The sequence below is a fragment of the Esox lucius genome, chromosome 17, assembly GCF_011004845.1.
Source record: "Esox lucius isolate fEsoLuc1 chromosome 17, fEsoLuc1.pri, whole genome shotgun sequence".
Taxonomy (NCBI): domain Eukaryota; kingdom Metazoa; phylum Chordata; class Actinopteri; order Esociformes; family Esocidae; genus Esox; species Esox lucius.
The window spans coordinates 43,302,929-43,323,971 of NC_047585.1; the positions used below are offsets into that span (position 1 = coordinate 43,302,929).

Sequence of the window (21,043 nt, forward strand, 5' to 3'; positions counted from 1 at the left end):
TGCCTTATTTCTACGTGGCATTGATTCAACAAGGTGCTGAAAGCATTCTTTAGAAATGTTGGCCCATATTGATAGGATAGCATCTTGCAGTTGATGGAGATTTGTGGGATGCACATCCAGGGCACGAAGCTCCCGTTCCACCACATCCCAAAGATGATCTATTGGGTTGAGATCTGGCGACTGTGGGGGCCATTTCAGTACAGTGAACTAATTGTCATGTTCAAGAAACCAATTTGAAATGATTCGAGCTTTGTGACATGGTGCATTATCCTGCTGGAAGTAGCCATCAGAGGATGGGCACATGGTGGTCATAACGGGATGGACATGGTCAGAAACAATGCTCAGGTAGGCTGTGGCATTTAAACGATGCCCAATTGACACTAAGGGGCCTAAAGTGTGCCAAGAAAACATCCCCCACACCATTACACCACCACCACCAGCCTGCACAGTGGTAACAAGGCATGATGGATCCATGTTCTCATTCTGTTTACGCCAAATTCTGACTCTACCTTCACACATGCTTTGCTGCATACCTCGGTTGTAACGAGTGGTTATTTCAGTCAAAGTTGCTCTTCTATCAGCTTGAATCAGTCGGCCCATTCTCCTCTGACCTCTAGCATCAACAAGGCATTATCGCCCACAGGACTGCCGCATACTGGATGTTTTTCCCTTTTCACACCATTCTTTGTAAACCCTAGAAATGGTTGAAAATCCCAGTAACTGAGCAGATTGTGAAATACTCCCATCAGGAGTACAGATCAGGCACCAACAACCATGCCACGCTCAAAATTGCTTAAATCACCTTTCTTTCCCATTCTGACATTCAGTTTGGAGTTCAGGAGATTGTCTTGACCAGGACCACACCCCTAAATGCATTGAAGCAACTGCCATGTGATTGGTTGATTAGATAATTGCATTAATGAGAATTTGAACAGGTGTTCCGAATAATTCTTTAGGTGAGTGTATGTAAAGCAGGACACCTGGCAAAGCGTTAACGGACAATGATGTATTTAATGACAACACGAGGGCAGGCAAAAACAACAAAACGGCAGAAATATTAGGCAGGCTGGCTGGACGACATAAACAAAACATACTAAATGACTAGACAAGGGCTGAAAAGAACTGGGCAGGCTAAATAGCGAGCTAACAAGACACAGGTGAAAACAATTAAGGCACAAGGACAAGCTACATTCAAGAGCAAAGGACAAAAACCAAACAGAACATGCTACATTCAAGAGCAAAGGACAAAAACCAAACAGAACAAGCTACATTCAAGAGCAAAGGACAAAAACCAAACAGAACAAGCTACATTCAAGAGCAAAGAACAAAAACCAAACAGAATAAGCTACATTCAAGGGCAACAGGAACAACAAAATGGAACAAAACAGAACCTCACAGAACCCCTCCCCTCCAACCAAAATCCTAAGGGGAAGGAGGGCAGCGCACTGATGTAGGCGGCAGCTCTGGACATGGACAGGGCATGATGGCAGGCAGGAGTGGGACGAGTGTGCGGGGCCCGCATGGCAGGAAAGGGAGGGCCGGACCAGCCTGGGAGGCTCTGGAGTGCCGGGCTCTACTGGTCGGGTCTAGTCCTCAACCCTCTGCACTGGTTGACCCCATAGCCCCCCACCCAAGAATTGTTTGCTTTATACGAAGGGAAGCAATAATTCTGGAGGGCACCTTTTAAAGTTTTTATTTGTATTCATTTTTGTAAGTTACTGCGTGATGTTTCGTCCTTTTTCATCCCTTGGACAGGTTGTCATTGAAAATGTGATCCCCCATATATTACATACAGTGAACAGTAAAACATTTCATGAAGGAATCCTCATTACAATTGAATAGAACTTGCTAAACCAAGGGCAAAAAAAACATCCTACTTTCAGAAATACAATCAAATATCTGCTTCTCAGAAATAGCCTCTGAGATCTCTGTTCCTCTTGGCATGGTGTTTTTTTTTTTCATTCACATATATGGGTAAGACCAAACAGAATTTATTTTCTCTATTAATCAGTCCCACCCAAATTCTTTCTTATAGATCACTTATTTAAATGGTTTCTTTGGTACCAAATGATTTACCCACCTGATTCTACTTACCTACTTATTTTACCAATGCAACTTGGGGTTCACTTACTTTTGCACATGCACTTTCCAATATTCCTTTTAAATGTTATTTTGCTATTACACACAATATCCTATTAACCAACATGTAGAATGGGTATCTATAAACCTGTTATATCAGATTAAAAAAGACTGGTTCTGATTAAAAAAAGATTTAATGGTGAAAACTAAGAAAATATATAATTGCACAAGGGGTTCACATACTTTGAGGTAGCACTGTGTGGTCAAAATCCACACTAAGAAGATTGTGGGGATCTGTACAAATCTATCACATTAAAAATAAATATGGCCCAACCAAAAAAAAGAATAATTTATTTTTCACAGAGACTGAATAGATTTGCCTGAATACCACAGGATAAAGATTAAAACTGCTGGAACAATGTGCTCTGGACAGATGAGTGAAGGTGGAGTTGTTTGGCCACCATGCCCGACACCATGTTTAACAAAAACAAAACACTGCCTTTGAAAAGACGAACATCATACTAACAGTAAAGCATGGAAGAGGTGGCATTATAATTTGGAGCTACTTTGCTACCACAGGGCCTGGACAACGTCTTAATTAGAACCATCTGTCAAAAAGTGGAAACTGAACCGAACATGGATCTTGCAGCGCAACAAACAAAGCTACTACTGAGTGTCTTAAAAAGAAAAAAAATGGAATGGTCTAGTCAAACCCTAAACTTCAATCCTATCAAAATGCCTTTGAGAGACATGAAGCTTATCTATATTGTTTATTTCTGTCCACTTTTCATCCATTAACAAAATACATTCAACTGGAAGTCAGGGAAGTCCAAGATGTTGATTTTCCATAGTCTTACATGTTCTCCAATGATTACAAAGTTAACACAGTCTAATATGTCAGGACACATAGGAGGAGGTCAGTGATCATAGCCAACCATTACACAGACTATTATCCTCCAATCAGAAAGGTTTATCCTACAAAATACCCTTGGTATGGTATGTTCCAACCTCCCCTATGGTCCATGGGCATATTCATAGAGCCTATGACAGTCACATGGACAACTCCTATCAGGAGGTATGGACAGGATGTGTGGACGGGATGTGTGGGGCCCTTCAGTAACTGGCATCACGTCCTTTCTAGTATCCTCTGTTCAGAGTGAGTCAGCACTTATGCGCCGTGTTAAGTTTCTCATGCCCATAATCTCTCAATGTCCAAATGTGTAAAAAAAAAGAGACATTTCCAGGGGAAATACATTGCCATCATCACTTTAAATGATGGCAGGTGTGTAAAGACTTCTATTTAACATGAGTTTGAATGTGATTAGTTAATTCTGAACACAGCCACATCCCCAGTTATAAGAGGGTATGCACACTTATGCAACCAGGTTATTGTAAGGTTTTTATTTTTCATTTTTCATTTCAGTTAGTTTTTCAGTTGAATTGTTCACCTTATAGGTCACATTAAAAGTGGAAAAAGTTCTGACATGATCTATCTTTGTCTCATTCTTTAACATCACAGAAACCTGGCATTTTAACCACTGTACATTTGTATTTTCCATACACACTTTCCAGTAGAAAAGTATTCAAGGAACTGAATGGGAGAGAAATTTCATCCAGGGCAGAAAAGCTTAGGCTTTTGTGTTAGCCACTTGAGATGCAGGCTGCGCCTCCACCTTTGTATTCTTCCAGTAAACGGAGGTTGAGATCCTTTCTATACTGTGTTCTTAAAAGGAAGTTACTCTATTTCTTTCAGTAAGGCTCCTGGAATCATGAACAAACAATAAAAACATTCTCCTATTACTAGATTTACTAGCACCAAAAACAGATAGAGACAAAGGAGTGGTGCCAAAACCTCTTAATTTATGTCCACATCCAAAAAACCATGAAATCAAGGGAGGTTGATTTGCAGTGAGGTCTGAGGCTGGGTAAGCACTGACTAATATCAAAGCCAGTTTTACTCCGAAAATCAATTAGCCTTAATTAAGGCCATGTTCACTTTACATATATATCTTGTAGCGGAAAAGATTAAAGTTATCTGATGCACAATATGTGCAGAACCATCCCTACTTGAGGATTTATTGGTCAATAACAGCCATGTTTTTGACACAATGACCTGGTTTATCCATTAATTAATTACCATAATCTATAGATAACAAATATCAAGTTATGTGAAGATTTAGTAAAGCAGAAGTGATTTTTTAAAGCATTTTCCTCAAAATCCAAAATTGCAGCAAATCCAATGTTTCACTAGTTTCACTGCTTAATCCCTAATAATAATAAACAATGGTAAAAAATTAAATAATTAAAGCTGTAATCAGCATCGAGCTGGTTTCAGCAATCAGCAACTCCGGGCCTTATTGCATAACTTTTGCACCGACAGACCCGATTTCACCTAAAGCCGCATGGGTTATTTTTCCTGTTTACTGGTGCCACCATGTGGCCCAAACTTCCTATATTAGCTAGATTTATAACCATGAGCATGTGTGCCAAATGTAATCAAGCTCACGTTATGGCACCACCGTTTGGCAAACTGAATTTACTTGCATATGTTACATGGTAACACAGTTGTGGCAATTTACATACAGTACATTTATGTAAATATGATTATGATTTGATTTGTATGCATGTAGAGATGGCTGACATGGGTAAAAGAAAAACCCAAATAAATTAGTAGAGGAACATAATGTATGCTGAAGGCCCTATACAATTAACACCCTATCTTGCATTGTGGCCTGAATAAAAATACAGAGCAGGCCCAGTCTGACTTGATTTTGGATCAAGATGGCAAGAGAAAAATATGTAAAGGACCCTGAAAGAGATTTAATTATTCAGTTTTTCTAGGATGACCATGGTTCATCCACAGGGCAAGAGGGGCAACTAAACGGATTAATTAGTATAAAAATGATGTGAATCTTGTGCTATGGTCTTTGCACTCTCAACTCAATTGAACACCTGTGGGAGGTTTTGGACCGACATGTTAGACAGACACATCATCTGACACATCATCAAAATACCAAATGAGTGAACGCCTATTGAAACAGTGGTGTTCGATCCCTCCAGTGGAGTTCCAGAGACTCATAGAATCGATGCCAAGACACAGTGAAGCGGTTCTGGAGGCTCATGGCCCAACACCTTACTGAGACATTTTATGTTAGATTCTCCTTTAATTTGTCACCAGTCTTGAGTTCACTTGAAGGAGTACTGGTCAACAGCGGCCAAGTAATTTTACATACTGGCCTGGTTTATAAAATATTTAGTGATGTTCATCCAATCATCTTCTTCCGCTTATCCGGGGCCGGGTCGCGGGGGCAGCAGTCTAAGCAGGGATGCCCAGACTTCCCTCTCCCCAGACACTTCCTCTAGCTCTTCCGGGGGGACACCGAGGCGTTCCCAGGCCAGCCGGGAGACATAGTCCCTCCAGCGTGTCCTAGGTCTTCCCCGGGGTCTCCTCCCGGTGGGACGGGACCGGAACACCTTCCCAGGAAGGCGTTCCGGAGGCATCCGAAAAAGATGCCCAATGATGTGATGTTCATCCATTAATGCCATATATCAAGTTACATGAAGATTGGTCATTTGGTACTAAAATAGTAGGGTTTGAATTCTTTTTTTAAAGGGAAAAAAGACCAAACAGTTGGCATCCAGTGACCTGTCATGTAATCCCTAATGATAATATTTCCTTTTCAGTGTAACATAAGCTTGATCTAAACCCTAAAGGTTAGGGGAGGGCGGGTGTCCTAAATCCTCATGGTATAAAACAGGAAAAATAATTCTCTGTTAGTACAGCCTGACATAAAGACCGGAGACATGATGAAATGCATGCTGTTGAGTGCTCTCATAGCCCTGGGTGAGATATAACAATCTCTACTAAATCTCTACTAAATCTATTTCCTTCAAGGTCTTTTTTTCTTGAACTCTTTCGCTCCCATGTTCCTTTAAACTAGCTAATTCCCTAAACAACTCTCTCTTACTTTTTTTCTTGGTGCTGGTCAAGTATGGTATCTCCTTCTTCCACAATTGTGGAGGTGTTCTGATCAGGAAGGGATGGGTTGTGACTGCTGCTTCTTTTTTCTATCTCCCTCTTTAACTTTCTCTCATTTATTATTTGACTTTCACATTCTCTCTATCATTACCTCTCCCTCTCTCTGTCCGATTGCTCATCGTTTTGAGTGAGACTAATATAAGGTATCTTGTCTCTGAGAATCCTTGGCTCCCTGTCTTTAATGGGGTCTTGTCTGTCCTGTTCATGCAGTGCTGACTGAGGATCTGGTGTCCAAGCCCAAACACCTGGAAGAAGTGCCTCGGACCAAAGTTGTGGGAGGTGAAGTTGCTCTACCTAACTCCTGGCCCTGGCAGGTAAAACAACAACCTTTGTACTGGTCCACCATTCATTTGCGCTGTAAAAGAACGGTGAACAACTTCTCCTTCCGGCTAGTAAAATGCCTCAACATCTTTAACACTCTCTTGTCTCGCTGTTCTCCTCAGGTCTCGGTGCTGGTCAAGTCTGGTATCTCCTTCTTCCACAACTGTGGAGGTGTTCTGATCAGGAAGGGATGGGTTGTGACTGCTGCTTCTTGTGTGGACAGGTAGGATGAGGGGATGCACAAGATTTTTTAACAATTGTTGAAAAGTATGAATAAGACATTAACAGTTTTATATTAATATATTTCAGCTCATGCATTGTCAAATTACACAGCAGTACATAGTTATATCAACACAAATACTTAACATCAAAGTACAGAAATACATGTTGAAATACAAGTTGAAAGTTTAAAATGAGCGATAGGATTTAATACCATATCTCACCACAATATTGTGTTTGTTTGTGTGTCTGCAGTTCAAAAACTTTTCTGGTGGTTCTTGGAGAATACAACCTGAACAGCATTGAGGGAACGGAGCAGCTCATTACCATCAGCAGAATCATCATCCACCCCCTGTGGAAAAAGGACCTCGCATCAGGGTACAGAATGGTTGGGGAATAAAATGTTTATTTGATGTTTGAATTACATCAAGAATTTAATAATAATTAACAGTTGTCTCTAGTTCAACATATTCCTAAGATTACATGTCCCATGACATGTAATCTTAGATAAAACTTTAGTATACGCAACTTAGAAAAATTTGAAAAATGGTCCTAATAGCAAAGCGGGAGGAAGGGGACTTGAGATTTTTCTGGAACTAATTAAATGAGTGTGAGGTTAAGGTGGTGGTTTTAATTTCAGTGTGACTGTTTTTTTTAATGACAGTAGTTAGCATACATAGATATGCTAACTCAGTTTATTCTTAGTATTGTACTAATATGAATAATACACAAAAACAAGATCAGTCCTGTGAAATGCCCTGGTTTCTCCTTAAAGTGTGGTCACTTGTGTTGTACTGCCTACAGTGCTGTTGGTCCTTGGTCCTAACAGTTAGACATAGTTATATAGGAGGTTTACATCCACAAAATACAAAACAACATCTGGTGGAAACCACAAGAAATGGGGTTTACGTGGTAAGGCGGGCAAACATCTGAAGCACAGAAAAACTGCAGAAAGGTTCAATCCGAGTCTGAGAAGAATGTTGTGTAGTGGAACGACGCCCCCTGGTGTGACATTGTTCTCCTCACACCCTCAGGAATGACATCGCCCTGCTTCAACTGTCCACTGAGGCCATCCTGAACTCTGCTGTCCAGCTGGCTGCTCTCCCTCCCTCTGATCAGATCCTGCCCAACAACAACCCCTGTTACATCACTGGATGGGGATCCACCGTCAGTGAGTTATACAAGTAGATCACAGTCACTGGAATGACAGGATTCAGGGTTATTACTTTAAGATTCAAATTTGGATCTAGTCTGGAGGCAACTCATACCCATGAGTGCACTGTTACCATCTTGTTACTCCTTGTCTAACATGTCCCCTGTCCTTCTTATAGCCGGTGGTTTTCTGTCCATCGGCCTCAGGCAGGCTGGTCTGGCCATCGTGGACTACGCGACCTGCTCCGGCCCTACCTGGTGGGGAGCTGTCGCCAAGCCCAATATGATCTGTGCTGGTGGAGGTAGCAACTCTGGTTGTAATGTAAGGCGTCTTCTAAGCACCACCCACTGGATGTTATTTAGCTCTTCTTTTATTCTAGAGCCTGTCATAGCGAGGCTGACCACCAGAGGGAGACAATATAATACTTTCTTTGAGAGACTGACTTCTCTGATTTACTGAACATATACACTCACCTAAAGGATTACTAGGAACACCTGTTCAATTTCTCATTAATGAAATTATCTAATCAACCAATCACATGGCAATTGCTTCAATACATTTAGGGGTGTGGTCCTGGTCAAGACAATCTCCTGAACTCCAAACTGAATGTCAGAATGGGAAAGAAAAGTGATTTAAGCAATTTTGAGCGTGGCATGGTTGTTGGTGCCTGATGGGCCGGTCTGAGTATTTCACAATATGCTCAGTTACTGGGATTTTCACACACAACCATTTCTAGGGTTTACAAAAATGATGTGAAAAGGGAAAAACATCCAATATGCGGCAGTCCTGTGGGCGAAAATGCCTTGTTGATGCTAGAAGTCAGAGGAGAATGGGCCGTCTGATTCAAGCTGATAGAAGAGCAACTTTGACTGAAATAACCACTTGTTACAACCGAGGTATGCAGCAAAGCATTTGTGAAGCCACAACACGCACAACCTTGAGGCGAAGGGCTACAACAGCAGAAGACCCCACCGGGTACCACTCATCTCCACTACAAATAGGAAAAATAGGCTACAATTTGCACAAGCTCACCAAAATTGGACAGTTGAAGACTGGAAGAATGTTGCCTGGTCTGATGAGTCTCGATTTCTGTTGAGACATTCAGATGGTAGAGTCAGAATTTGGTGTAAACAGAATGAGAACATGGATCCACCATGCCTTGTTACAACTGTGCAGGCTGGTGGTGGTGGTGTAATGGTGTGGGGGATGTTTTCTTGGCACACTTTAGGCCCCTTAGTGCCAATTGAGCCACAGCCTACCTGAGCATTGTTTCTGACCATGTCCATCCTGTTATGACCACCATGTACCCATCCTCTGATGGCTACTTCCAGCAGGATAATGCTACATGTCACAAAGCTCGAATCATTTCAAATTGGTTTCTTGAACATGACAATGACCCCCACAGTCACCAGATCTCAACCCAATACAGCATCTTTGGGATGTGATGGAAAGGGAGCTTTGTGCCCTGGATGTGCATCCCACAAATCTCCATCAACTGCAAGATGCTATCCTATCAATATGGGCCAACATTTCTAAAGAATGCTTTCAGCACCTTGTTGAATCAATGCCATGTAGAATTAAGGCAGTTCTGAAGGCGAATGGGGGTCAAACACAGTATTAGTATGGTGTTCCTAATAATCCTTTAGGTGAGTGTAAGTGATATGTTTAGTAGCCGATTTGGCTCATTCAGCTTAACAGATATTTAGCAAATGAAGAAGGTGGTAGCTACTACCCTGACCCTGGGTCTGTCCCAACACCATATCCTGGTAAAATGAGGAAGGGAATGGACATACCCTTCTTTGCAAACATTTTTGAAATAAATGAAAATGTTCATTCTGTGGAAAGTCCAAATATATATATATATTTTTTTTATCCCAAGGGATGTATTTACTTTTTCACACGACTGATACATATTACATGCTCATTAATGCATACTGTAGACTTGATTTATTGGTAGCACTCACCTCACTCCCTCCCTCCTTTTAGGGTGACTCTGGCGGCCCCCTGAACTGCGTGGTGGGGGGGAAGTACTACGTCCATGGGGTGACCAGCTTTGTTTCCGGTGCTGGCTGCAACACCTTCCAGAAGCCCACCGTCTTCACCCGTGTGTCTGCCTACATCAGCTGGATCACTGGAGTAAGTGCTTCACGGCTAAGGAGGAGGGAATAGAGCTACTTTGGTTACAGCACTAATTGTCTACAGCATTTGCATTTCATGACATACTCCTAAATGAAATAATAAAAAAACAAAATCCATTCTGTGGTAGCCTCTGTCACAATATTCACTGTATTTTGGAAACATTCCAGTTTTAATTGATTCATTTTCCTTTCCCCCATAGTTTACAGGTTGACCAGTAACAGGCGTTGGGAACAGGTGGTACCCTGTGTCCAGCACAGATGTATTCGGTCCAGTCCTGCATGTGAGCCTACAGATGAATTGCTGCAGCATAGATCCAAATCTGCAGTCTCTCTTTTATCTTTTAACACTTTTTTGTATGATATTGAAAACAAAAAAAAATCACTTTAGAAGATGGTCTTGGTAATTTAAGCAGACATCACCTGGGGGTGGGCGGTGTTAAGATTCAAAACCATATTCACAGACATTTCTGAACTCTAATAAACTATCAAGTTAACTTTTTTTTCATGTCAACTGTCATGTTATGTCCACATTCATATTATTTTAGTCACAGAATTGTGTGATTTACTGGTGAATATTTGAGAGGGCGTGTCTTGTGACCACAAGATCTCACAATGGCAATTTGGGATGAATGGATGCTGGCCACACAATACTGCATGATGACAAAGCAAAACCAGGTTTTTAGAAATGTCTTTAAATTTAAGCTCAGGTGCTCCCTGGTTCCATTGATCACTTGTGTTTTGCCTTTGGTAAATTCAATCGATTTCACATGATTTGTCGATATAAGGTCCCACAGTTGACAGTGCTTGTCAGAGCAGGAACCAATACATGAGGTCAAAGGAAATGTCCTCGTAGAACACTGGATTATATCAAGGTACAGGTCTGGGGAAGGGTAACAAAAACAATCTGCAGCATTAAAGATCCCCAAGAACACAGTTTCCATCACTATTCTTAAACCACCAACACTCTTCCTAGAGCTCAGCATTTGACAAATAATCGGGGCAGAAGGGCCTTGATCAGGGAGGTTGCCATATTAGAACAAGGTTGTAACAATACGGAAAAAGTGAAAGGCTCCGAATATTTTCAAAATGCATTGTATGTACACGGATGAGCCAAACCATTATGACAACCCACAGGTGAAGGGAATAATGTTGATCATCTCCAAACAAGGGCAGATGTCAAGGTCAGGGTAGATTAGATGGTCACTGACCAATCAGTTCTTGTAGTCAATGTGTTGGATCCATAATATATCCGTAATATAAATTCTTGGACTACCAACCGATTTTTGATGCTCTTCAGGTTCACTCATCGATGACAGGGTAAATACCGAATATCTGCAAACGATCTAATATAAACTCAACACTGCAAAATATATTTTTGCACTGTTGAGTTGAAATTAGATATGGTATAGTTGCCCCACAAAAAACAAAAGAAATACGCACCAAGAAACTTGCTCCCTGGTACACAGACAATACTAGAGCACTCAAGCAAAGAAAACTCCAGAAAGTTAGAGCGAAAGCGGCGCTCCACCAAGTTGGAGTCTTTAGACTAGCGTGGAAGGACATTACAGTGCAATACCGAAAGGCACCTGGAGTCGTTTTGCCTCATTCAGGTTTTCTCTACAGTACAACATCAACACAAACTAAGTCAGGAACTCCCATAATGACTCCCTTTGTCCACTGTTGTCCTCTAATGTCTTGTTTACTACTTTCAATCTGTTTACATATTTGCTTCATTTAGCGTTGATTTACATCCAAACACGCCACAACCAAACATCTGTCTCAAAGAACTTTAGCAAACACAACGTCTCCAATTTCATAATCAGTTCTTTAGGGAATGCCATCGGGTTGATCATTGACTCCCACAACATCCTTAAACTTCAGCAACACCTCGTAATCATGTTCTCTATATAACTACACTACAAATCGAACTCCCCTCGCCTCCACTCCCAAAGTAGCTTACCTATTCTTATTCCCTTTCCTTCCTCATTTTATCCTTACACTGCTAAACACCATGCCATCATCTTCCGCTCCTAACTCCCCAACCTTCCCATTCATCTCTGCTCCTGTCACAGCCCATGTTGCCAACCTCCAAACCTCGTTCACTTGTCCTTGCTCTGAAAAAACAGTCACCACCAGCGAGGTCCTTATACACATTCATTCTACAATAATAAAAATATATATATTTGTACCATGTTTTTCAAAACGGTAATGTGTTTTAACATGCATGTGATTAAGTAATTAACAATGGAAAGCGAAACAGCATTACATTCACCTACAATTTGCAAATCATTTAGTTTATAAAAATGTGTTCAGATTTAACCTATTGATGATGCATTCACCTCATATATCATGACACACTGCTGTCCCCTAAATGAAAGTACATACGCCGCTTTTAATAATAAAAAGTATCAATATTGGTATCGATATTGGTATCGGCGATTCTGGCCAATTATTGGTATTGGATCGAACCCACATTTTGTAGTATCGCACACCCCATACTAGCCAGTAGAAATTTAGCTAAATAGTAGCCAACAATTGTTTTTTACAAAGCTGTAATTAAGTGCATAGGGAGGGCGAGTTAATGTTTCTTATTCGATAATTCACATTAAAATGTATAATAATGTCTGCACATACTACTAATAAGTTGCTGTGTTTAAGATAATTTGCTTAAGTGCTTATGTGAACTGGGGCAGATCATTTTGTTGAAAAAATATTTTGACATTGTATCTGTTTTCTTATACACGTTTAAAACACATCCATGTTACTTGGCTTTACACCCATTAATGACAGATGATGTCACAAAGTCTGATTAGGTCTCAAAACCTTGTTAGGTCACCTGACAACTCATCTTCATCTGCTTATCCGTATCGGGTCGCGGGGGCAGCAGCTCCAGCAGGGGACCCCAAACTTCCCTTTCCCGAGCCACATTTGCCAGCTCTGACTGGGGGATCCTGAGGCGTTCCCAGGCCAGTGTTGAAATATAATCTCTCAACCTGGTCCTGGGCCTACCCCGAGGTCTCCTCCCAGTTGGAGGTGCCTGGAACACCTCCCTAGGGAGACGTACTGGGGGCATCCTTACCAGATGCCCGAACCACCTCAACTGGCTCCTTTCGACGCAAAGAAGCAGCGGCTCTACTCCGAGTTCCTCACAGATGGCTGAGCTTCTCACCCTATCCCTAAGGGAGAAGCCAGCCACCCTTCTGACAAAACCTGTTTCAGCCGATTGTATTCGCAATCTTGTTCTTTCGGTCATGACTCAGTCTTCATGACCATAGGTGAGGGTAGGAAGGAAAATTGACCGGTATATCGGGACCCGGTCATACGCCTTCTCCAGATCCACAAAACACATGTAGACAGGATGGGCATATTCCCAGGCCCCCTCCAGGATCCTTGCAAGAGTAAAGAGCTGGTCGGAATCCGCATTGTTCCTCCTCAATCTGAGGTTCGACTATCTGCCGAACCCTCGTTTCCAGTACCTTTGAGTAGACTTTCCCAGGGAGGCTGAGAAGTGTGATACCCCTATAATTGGCACACACCCTCTGGTCCCCCTTTTTGAACAGCGGAACCACAACCCCGGACCGCCACTCCTTAGGCACTTTCCCCGACTTCCACGCAATGTTGAAGAGGCGTGTCATCCAAGACATCCCCTCCACACCCAAAGCTTTCAACATTTCGGGACGGATCTTGTCAATCCCTGGAGCTTTGCCACTGTGGAGTTGTTTGACTACCTACTTGACTTCTGCCATGGAGATTGACGATGCTTCCCCATCAGCCTAGATGATGATTGACATTTTTTTTTTATTTACATTATATCATGTAAACAGTTTGTCGCAAATTCTATTGTTTAAGTAGACTTTATTGTTTAGATAGGCACACAGCTACATATCAGAGCTTTTCTTGTCTAATGAGGGCCACTTTGCCTTCAGAGAAGAAACAAACATGTCAAGTCTGTAATGTTTTGTAATAGCGGGCTCAAAAACAGGCTCAGACAACGGAAGTAAAAATAAGAAAATAAGGATTTAAAGATAGAGTTTTGACAAAAGGCGATCCCAGTTCTGGGAGGATGATTCATGAGGAGGTATTGGTCTTCAGCTGTGGTGTGGCAGGCGGGTGAGAAGGCAGTGCAGAGTCCGAGGTATCCAACTGGAACACGAGAGGAATATCAGGGTAAGTAACAAACATGGATTTTAGAACATAACAACCCAACACTGTCACACACAAGGTTACCACGGGAGGACGAAGAACAATCTGGCGCAGGCTGGCTGGATCAGGAAGTTCTTATACAGGTGGTTGATGAACAGCAGCTGCGCCGAACGAGGGACAAACCCCTGCACAGCCACACCCACCTGCACCTACCAAGCACACACAAGCACAGAAGAAAAACAGCCAGACTCTTCAACCAAATATTCATGTTTCCCAAACTCACAGGAACATGACAAAGTCTCCCAAAGTACACCATACCCACAGTGATGCATGGTGGTGGCAGCATCATGGTTTGGGGCTGTTTTTCTTCAGCTGGCCTTAGTCAGGGTAGAGGGAATTATGAACAGTTCCAAATACCAGGCAATTTTGGCACAAAACCTTCAGGCGTCCGTTAGAAAGCTGGAGATGAAGAGGAAGTTCGCCTTTCAGCATGACAATGACCCAAAGCACACATCCATAACTAAAAAAGCATGTCTTCACCAGAAGAAGATTAACGTTTTGGAATGGCCCAGCCAGAGCCCAGACCTGAATCCAATTGAACAACTGTGGGGTGTTCAGTTGACCTGGTTCTAGGACACGCGTCACTGCTGGTCCCACTATCCCTACCAGGTGAGACCCGTCACCTGGTTGTCCATCATGTTATTACATTGGACACTGCACGAGTGGTCCAGGCCGAGAACCTTCTATGTAGAGAAATTGTTAGTCAGAATGTTTTTCTGTGTTTGGTGTAACGTTACTGGCCCTTGATGGAATAATTGTCTGGTTAAACACACAGAAAGCCTTTTCATCTGATGGCCATATAACGTTGATTTTATAACAGGCACTTTTTAAGGACAGACTTCTGAGTTCAGATGCATCCTCGTTCCTTTGATCATCCTTGAGATGTTTGTAGAACTTGATTGGCAAACTCCATGGATTGGATACGACTTGGAAAGACACACCTATCAGTGTAAGGTCCCATACTTCAAAGTGAATGTCAGAGCAAAATCCAAACAATGAAGTCCTAGGGACTCTCCTTAGGTCTCCAAGGTTTGTGTTGAGGGATAATTCTGGGGAAGTATTTTGAGTTCCAAAATTTCTGTTATGAAACTTCCCAAACATCCCTACTAGGGGGTTTTCCTAGCCAGTGTGTTGTTGCTTGCTCTTTGGGGTTTCAGGCTGGGTATTTGTAAAAGCACTTGGTGACAACTGCTGATGAAAAAAGGGCTTTATTAAGTACATTTGTTTGATTCATTGATTGAAAATATATAAAATTTTTATTATTATTTCACCATGATATGGTTGGATGAAATGGGTGTTGCCACTTTCTCTTGTACAGTGTTCTTGTGGACCATAACTGTGATGCAATAAATATTGATAATTCAGGTTTAAAAACAATAGAGGAACAGGAATGTAGGTAATGCTCAGATTGATCTTCATGTTTACTGTGTCCTCATTGACCTCACAAGATGCGCAATTCACTGTAACTGACTCCGTTGTCCTCCTCCTACAAAAACACAAAGCATCACACTGCCTCTGCCGGCCTGCCTCCTTCCCATAGTGCATCCTGGTGCTATGTGTTCTCCCAACCTGGTCTCAGGAACCTACGTAGACTATTTTACGAAAAATCTGTGGCACCCGATTTCATATGATGTGTGAGGTTAGGTTACATTACAATGCGCCACCAAAACGTATGATACATTACGAAATTATTCAAACGTAACATATCTTACGAACGCTATAACAACGTATATCAAATACTACGCTATGTTTCCGCTATTAAACGTAAAATAGAATAGAAACGCCAGACAAACGTATGATATTTTACGAATGCTATGAAAGACGATTTTTTGACAAAATGTTAGACCTGCGTTTCGAAATGGCAACATTTGGATTACAAGGAAGTCATATTACCCACTTACCCACAGTAGACATGGGAGGTCAGTAACAGCAATAGCAAGGTCGCTAGTATATGTTATAAAAGCATCACATCGTTACGCATCACAGCACTGGGGTTAGGGTTAAGGTTAGATCTCACAGCACCGGGGTTAAGGTTATGGCTACAGTTAGGAAACAAAAAAGGTTATTTTAAGGTTACGTCTCACAGCTCTGGGGTTCAGGTTAGGGTTAAGATTAACTATCACAGCACTGGGGTTAAGGTTAGGGTTATGGTTTGGGTTAGGATTACAAAGAAAAACACTTCAAACTTATGTTGTGACAACACCACTCGCCAGGACCAGTTACAGGTGGACCAGTGTGTAGCACGCCTGGGTAAGATGTGGACGGTTGCTGGTTTGAACCACGATTACTGCTTCCTTTTTTTTCATTCCGACTTTGACGTTATTTTACTGCACGTAATACATCTTACGAAATTCCATGCCTGAAATTGATGTAAAATAGTCTACGTCATCATTCTGAGAACAGGTTGGTTCTCCAGGTAAGAGACACACGCACCCGGTCATAATGTCTTCACTATTATTCTACAATGTGGAAAATACTAAAAGTAAATGAATAAACAAGCTTGAATGAGTAGGTCTTTGTCCAAACTTTTGAGTGCAACATTATTGAGAAAGAGATGTAGTGTGATTCTCCTGTCCTTCCTGTCTCTCGCCAGTAAGGTGCTTACTTGATTTATCCACCCAATGTATGCTGACACACAAGTGAAAACAGTCAGCTGGGCAACGCTGCTGCATTTGGACCCAAAGCTAGTCACCCCATGGATGTAGTACCTTCCCCCCACCTGACAGTTCAGGGGGCCGCCAGAGTCACCCTACAGGAAAAATGACAATAGCGTGTACAAAATAGAACAAACGTATTTTACAAAATGTTGTACAAATACTGTACCTGAAACATTTTTGGCACCTGGAAATGGGAGGAGACTATATGCTAATAATGCAGTCATTTCCTAATATTTAATCCGATATGGGTATAAATCACAGGACCAAACAAAACAATGTTACACATGACTAAAACCAAAACAAATACAGACAAGGATCACTGGGGAAGCTGGAACTTAAATAGGGTCCGTGACGAGGGAAAACAGGTGCGAGTAATGATGGCCATATGAGGCTTCATTACCTTTCTTCTAGCATCAGTATATTATGCTAGCAGCGCTAATGTCACATTTTTTTTTTCAAAATAAAAGAAATGTATAAGGCAATATAGTTAACAATCTAGTCTTTACATTTTATGTTTAATGTCCGTTCCAATATTATTCTTGTCTGTTCTTGTTTACAGACTGGACTGTTAACTATATTGCCTTATAAATTTCAATGATGGCTCTTATTTTGATAAAGAAAATCTGAGTGCTGCCACTATAATATCCTCCTAAAATAACACTAATGAAGCCTTGTTTGGCCATCACTAGGTGCGGGCAATAATTAAAGAAACAGGTGACCATGAGGAAATTGGATTCACTGTCACGGCAGCAAAGCCAGAATGTGACACACGGAGTAGTTAGAAGGACAGATGGAAGGTAATGGATTTAAATCCATAACCACACGTATACAAACCACCTCCAATTCAATGCTGTATTAAAAAACAATAATTCCACCACTGGTCTTACATGGCAACCAGAGTTCTATCCTCGACTGGCACAGACCATGGTGGGGTTGACTTTGGCACCCCATTTTTCAGAGCAGGTATTGTAGTCAACTATGGGCAGAAGAGCCTCCTTCAAGTAGCTGGACGGGGAACCACCGACTATGGGAAGGGCAGGTGAAGAAGGGGATAACAGGATGGAAACATCATGCATACAGCTCATGGTGAAGAGGCATCATTATACATTGACTATACATTGCATATTGACTTTGTATGTACACAGCTCCGGGAAAAATTAAGAGACCACTGCAACGTTTTCTTTCATTTCCAAAAAAGTTGAAAAGGAAGGTTTTGAGTGAGGTCAATCTCCCTCGGTTTGGGGCTCCATGCAAGATCTCACCTCGTGGGGCATCAATGATCATGAGGAAGGTAAGGGATCAGCCCAGAACTACACGGCGGGATCTGGTCAATGACCCGAAGAGAGCTGGGACCACAGTCTCAAAGAAAACCATTAGTAACACACTACACCGTCATGGATTAAAATCCTGCAGCGCATGATGCTAAAGCCAGCGCATGTCCAGGCCCATGTCCAGGGACAGGACGACTGCACCGGCCGTCCTTCTGCCTCCCCAGGTTGCGTCGCCCAACATGGGGGCGATGCACATTCCGCTGCCCAGGGACTACGACGGGACGGCAGACCGCTGCCAGGGTTTCCTGCTGCAAGTGGACATCACGCTCCAGGTGATGCATCCTGCGCCGACCGATGCCCAGAAGATCTTCTCACTCATCTCCTGCCTGTCCGGGAAAGACCTGGAGTGGGCCACCGCCGTTTGGAACATCAAGCAGCCCACCCAGGGCAGCTACGCCGACTTCACCCGCCTCTTCCGAGCCGTGTTCGACCAGCCTCACGAAGGGAGAGAGGCGGGTGAATGGCTGTTCCACCTACGGCAGGGGATGAGATCGGCGCAGGAATTCGCACTGGAGTTCCGGACCCAGGCAGCAGGATCAGGGTGGAACGAACGGGCTCAAATCGACCACTACCGTTGCAGCCTTCGCGAGGACGTCCGGAGGGAGCTGGCTTGTCGAGACGTGTCCCTCTCCTTCGATCAGCTGGTTGACATGTCCATCCGTCTCGACAACCTGCTGGCTGCCCGAGGACGTCCCGGAAGAGGCCCGCCCGTTCTACCCTGCCAACCAGACGCCGCCGTCCCCATGGACCTGGTGGCGGCTGCGCTTTCGGGCAGAGGTCGGGGAGGACAGGTGCGGAGTGCCTCCAAGAGGAGACGAGGCCGTACAACCGCACCACATTGCACCACCCTCCCTGAGTCGCGAGGCCACAGGCATGGCACTTCCGCGTCACCCCAGGTAGCACATGCCCATTTACCACTTACCTCTTCCCTCTCGATGTGCACTGTCCCAGTTGCGTTCCCTGGCTTTCCGTTGCTTTCCCAGTGTAAGGCGCTGGTAGATTCAGGCGCAGCTGGGAATTTCATGGATATGTCTTTGCTCTGCGTTCACGCATACCCCTTCAGGTCCTCACCACCCCCCTACCCGTGAGTCAGGGTAGGTGTTTGGGTTTTTCCGTTGGCTCGACCTCGGTGGAAAGTCCAGACAGTGCTCCCGCCGTGCCAATTCCCCCCGAATACAGGGACTTGGCTGCGGTTTTTTCCAAGGCTAAGGCCACTGTGTTACCGCCACCCAGGCCGGGGGATTGTGCGATAGACCTCCTTGACGGAGCCGCACTCCCTAAGGGTCACGTGTATCCACTATCCCGTACCGAAACGGAGGCTATGGCCGCATACGTTAAGGAAGCGCTGGAACAGGGTTACATTAGGCCCTCCAAGTCACAGGTCTCCTCGAGTTTCTTTTTTGTGAAAAAGAAGGACGGTGGTTTGCGCCCGTGCATCGATTACCAGTGTTGTGGAAATTTCTATATACAATGTATTCTAACTGAGTAAAGGACTGAGTCCCACTGTTAAGATAGGTACAGGAATGTGGAGGATCTGGTATTGCATAGGGGACATCTATTGTCTGTCCAGATGGAGATCAATGGGTTTTAGGACAAGATAGGAGAAGATATACAACAGGGGGAGTAAGGTCAGTTTGCCCCTTTGGGTAAACACAACAGTAAACATTATGGCAGGAAGGATAAGGTGGGGGAAGATAGCATTTGACTTGTGTGATAGAACAAAGGGAAAGGTGTTTGAGACAGATGGCAGCATCTTACCACACCCCTTTTTCCTATGTAATAAATACTGTCGAAATGATGTTTTTATTTAGAGGCTATCCACTGTTACTTTGTAACCTGTATACTTTCTCCTTGCAAGCAAGATTAAAACTGTTTATTGCGCAATTGATTTCTCCTGTCTTACCTACCATTTTCATAGAATTATTTGGATTTTAGAAATTGCCATCACACCGGGCGCTGAACAAGATCACCATTCCGTTCCGCTACCCTCTCCCTTTGATCTCTGCGGAGGTGGAGAGGATGCACGGGCCCCGCTTTTTCACCAAAAAACAAGACACAGGTGAAATGCATAATGAGATGGTTGGTGGTGTCAGAAGGCCGGTGACGACGAACGCTGGAGCCTGTCTGCTGCTTCACCTCCCCCTGCAGCAGACAGGCTCCAGCGTTCGACATCACCGGCCTTCTGACACCACCAACCATCTCATTATGCATTTCACCTGTGTCTTGTTTAGCGCACCTGGTTCTCATCCTCATCATTCCCCCCAGTATATATGTTCCCTCTGCTTCCCCTGTCTTTGTGTGTTATTGTCTCGCTGTTTCAAAGAGCAGTGTTGCGCTTCGCATTTGTATTTCTCAATTATTAAAAGATACACTAAGTATTACGCCGTTCTCCTGCTCCTCCTTTTTCCCCCCAAAGATGTGACAGGGTCTTTAGAAGTGGATAAAATATCAGTTTGTTTAAAAAAAGTATTTACTTTTCCTGAAACATGTATGGGTAAACCAAAATGTTTGAGCTACATTTCCCTTCAGATGTGTTGCCCGGCTTATTGTATTGCTGGCCGGTACCTTCTCTCCAAGTCCTTCTGGGAGTAAATACTTCTTGAATCATAGTGACTCCAGACCCAGCTGGACATTTCTCTGGAGGCACTGTTGCCCATCCCTTCAGAGGCCAGTATGACATTTCAATAGAACATTTCAACATCCTGGGATATATTAGGAAAAATAAATACGCGTTGCTCAGATTTTTACCTTGCCGTTTGGGTTTAGTTGAAATAAGCAATAAGGCACAAGAGGCAGGGCTGTGTCCTGATTATAGTCACAGGTAAAAGGCATTGTGCACCCCAACGTGATAGCTGAAGACTAGTATTACGATACAGAACTGAAGCAGAGGCTTGTTACTTTAA

General features: G+C 43.1%; 1 protein-coding gene and 1 long non-coding RNA gene across 2 annotated transcripts; one reads left to right on the forward strand and one right to left on the reverse strand.

The window, feature by feature from the left end:
- The first annotated feature begins 5,813 nt into the window (after positions 1–5,813).
- Positions 5,814–10,407, forward strand: LOC105028861 (elastase-1). The gene is made up of 8 exons (XM_029118885.2): positions 5,814–5,923; positions 6,329–6,432; positions 6,562–6,662; positions 6,914–7,036; positions 7,693–7,829; positions 7,990–8,132; positions 9,798–9,947; positions 10,150–10,407. The coding sequence occupies exons 1-8, from the start codon at positions 5,884–5,886 to the stop codon at positions 10,159–10,161; spliced, it is 810 nt and encodes a 269-aa protein (XP_028974718.2). The 5' UTR covers positions 5,814–5,883; the 3' UTR covers positions 10,162–10,407.
- A 3,514-nt stretch (positions 10,408–13,921) lies between these two features.
- On the reverse strand, positions 13,922–14,451 carry LOC114828910. Its single transcript, XR_003777263.2, has 3 exons — positions 14,415–14,451; positions 14,177–14,301; positions 13,922–14,092 (listed from the first exon to the last, which is right to left on the reverse strand). It is a non-coding gene; the product is annotated as an uncharacterized LOC114828910 (long non-coding RNA).
- Positions 14,452–21,043: the final 6,592 nt, after the last annotated feature.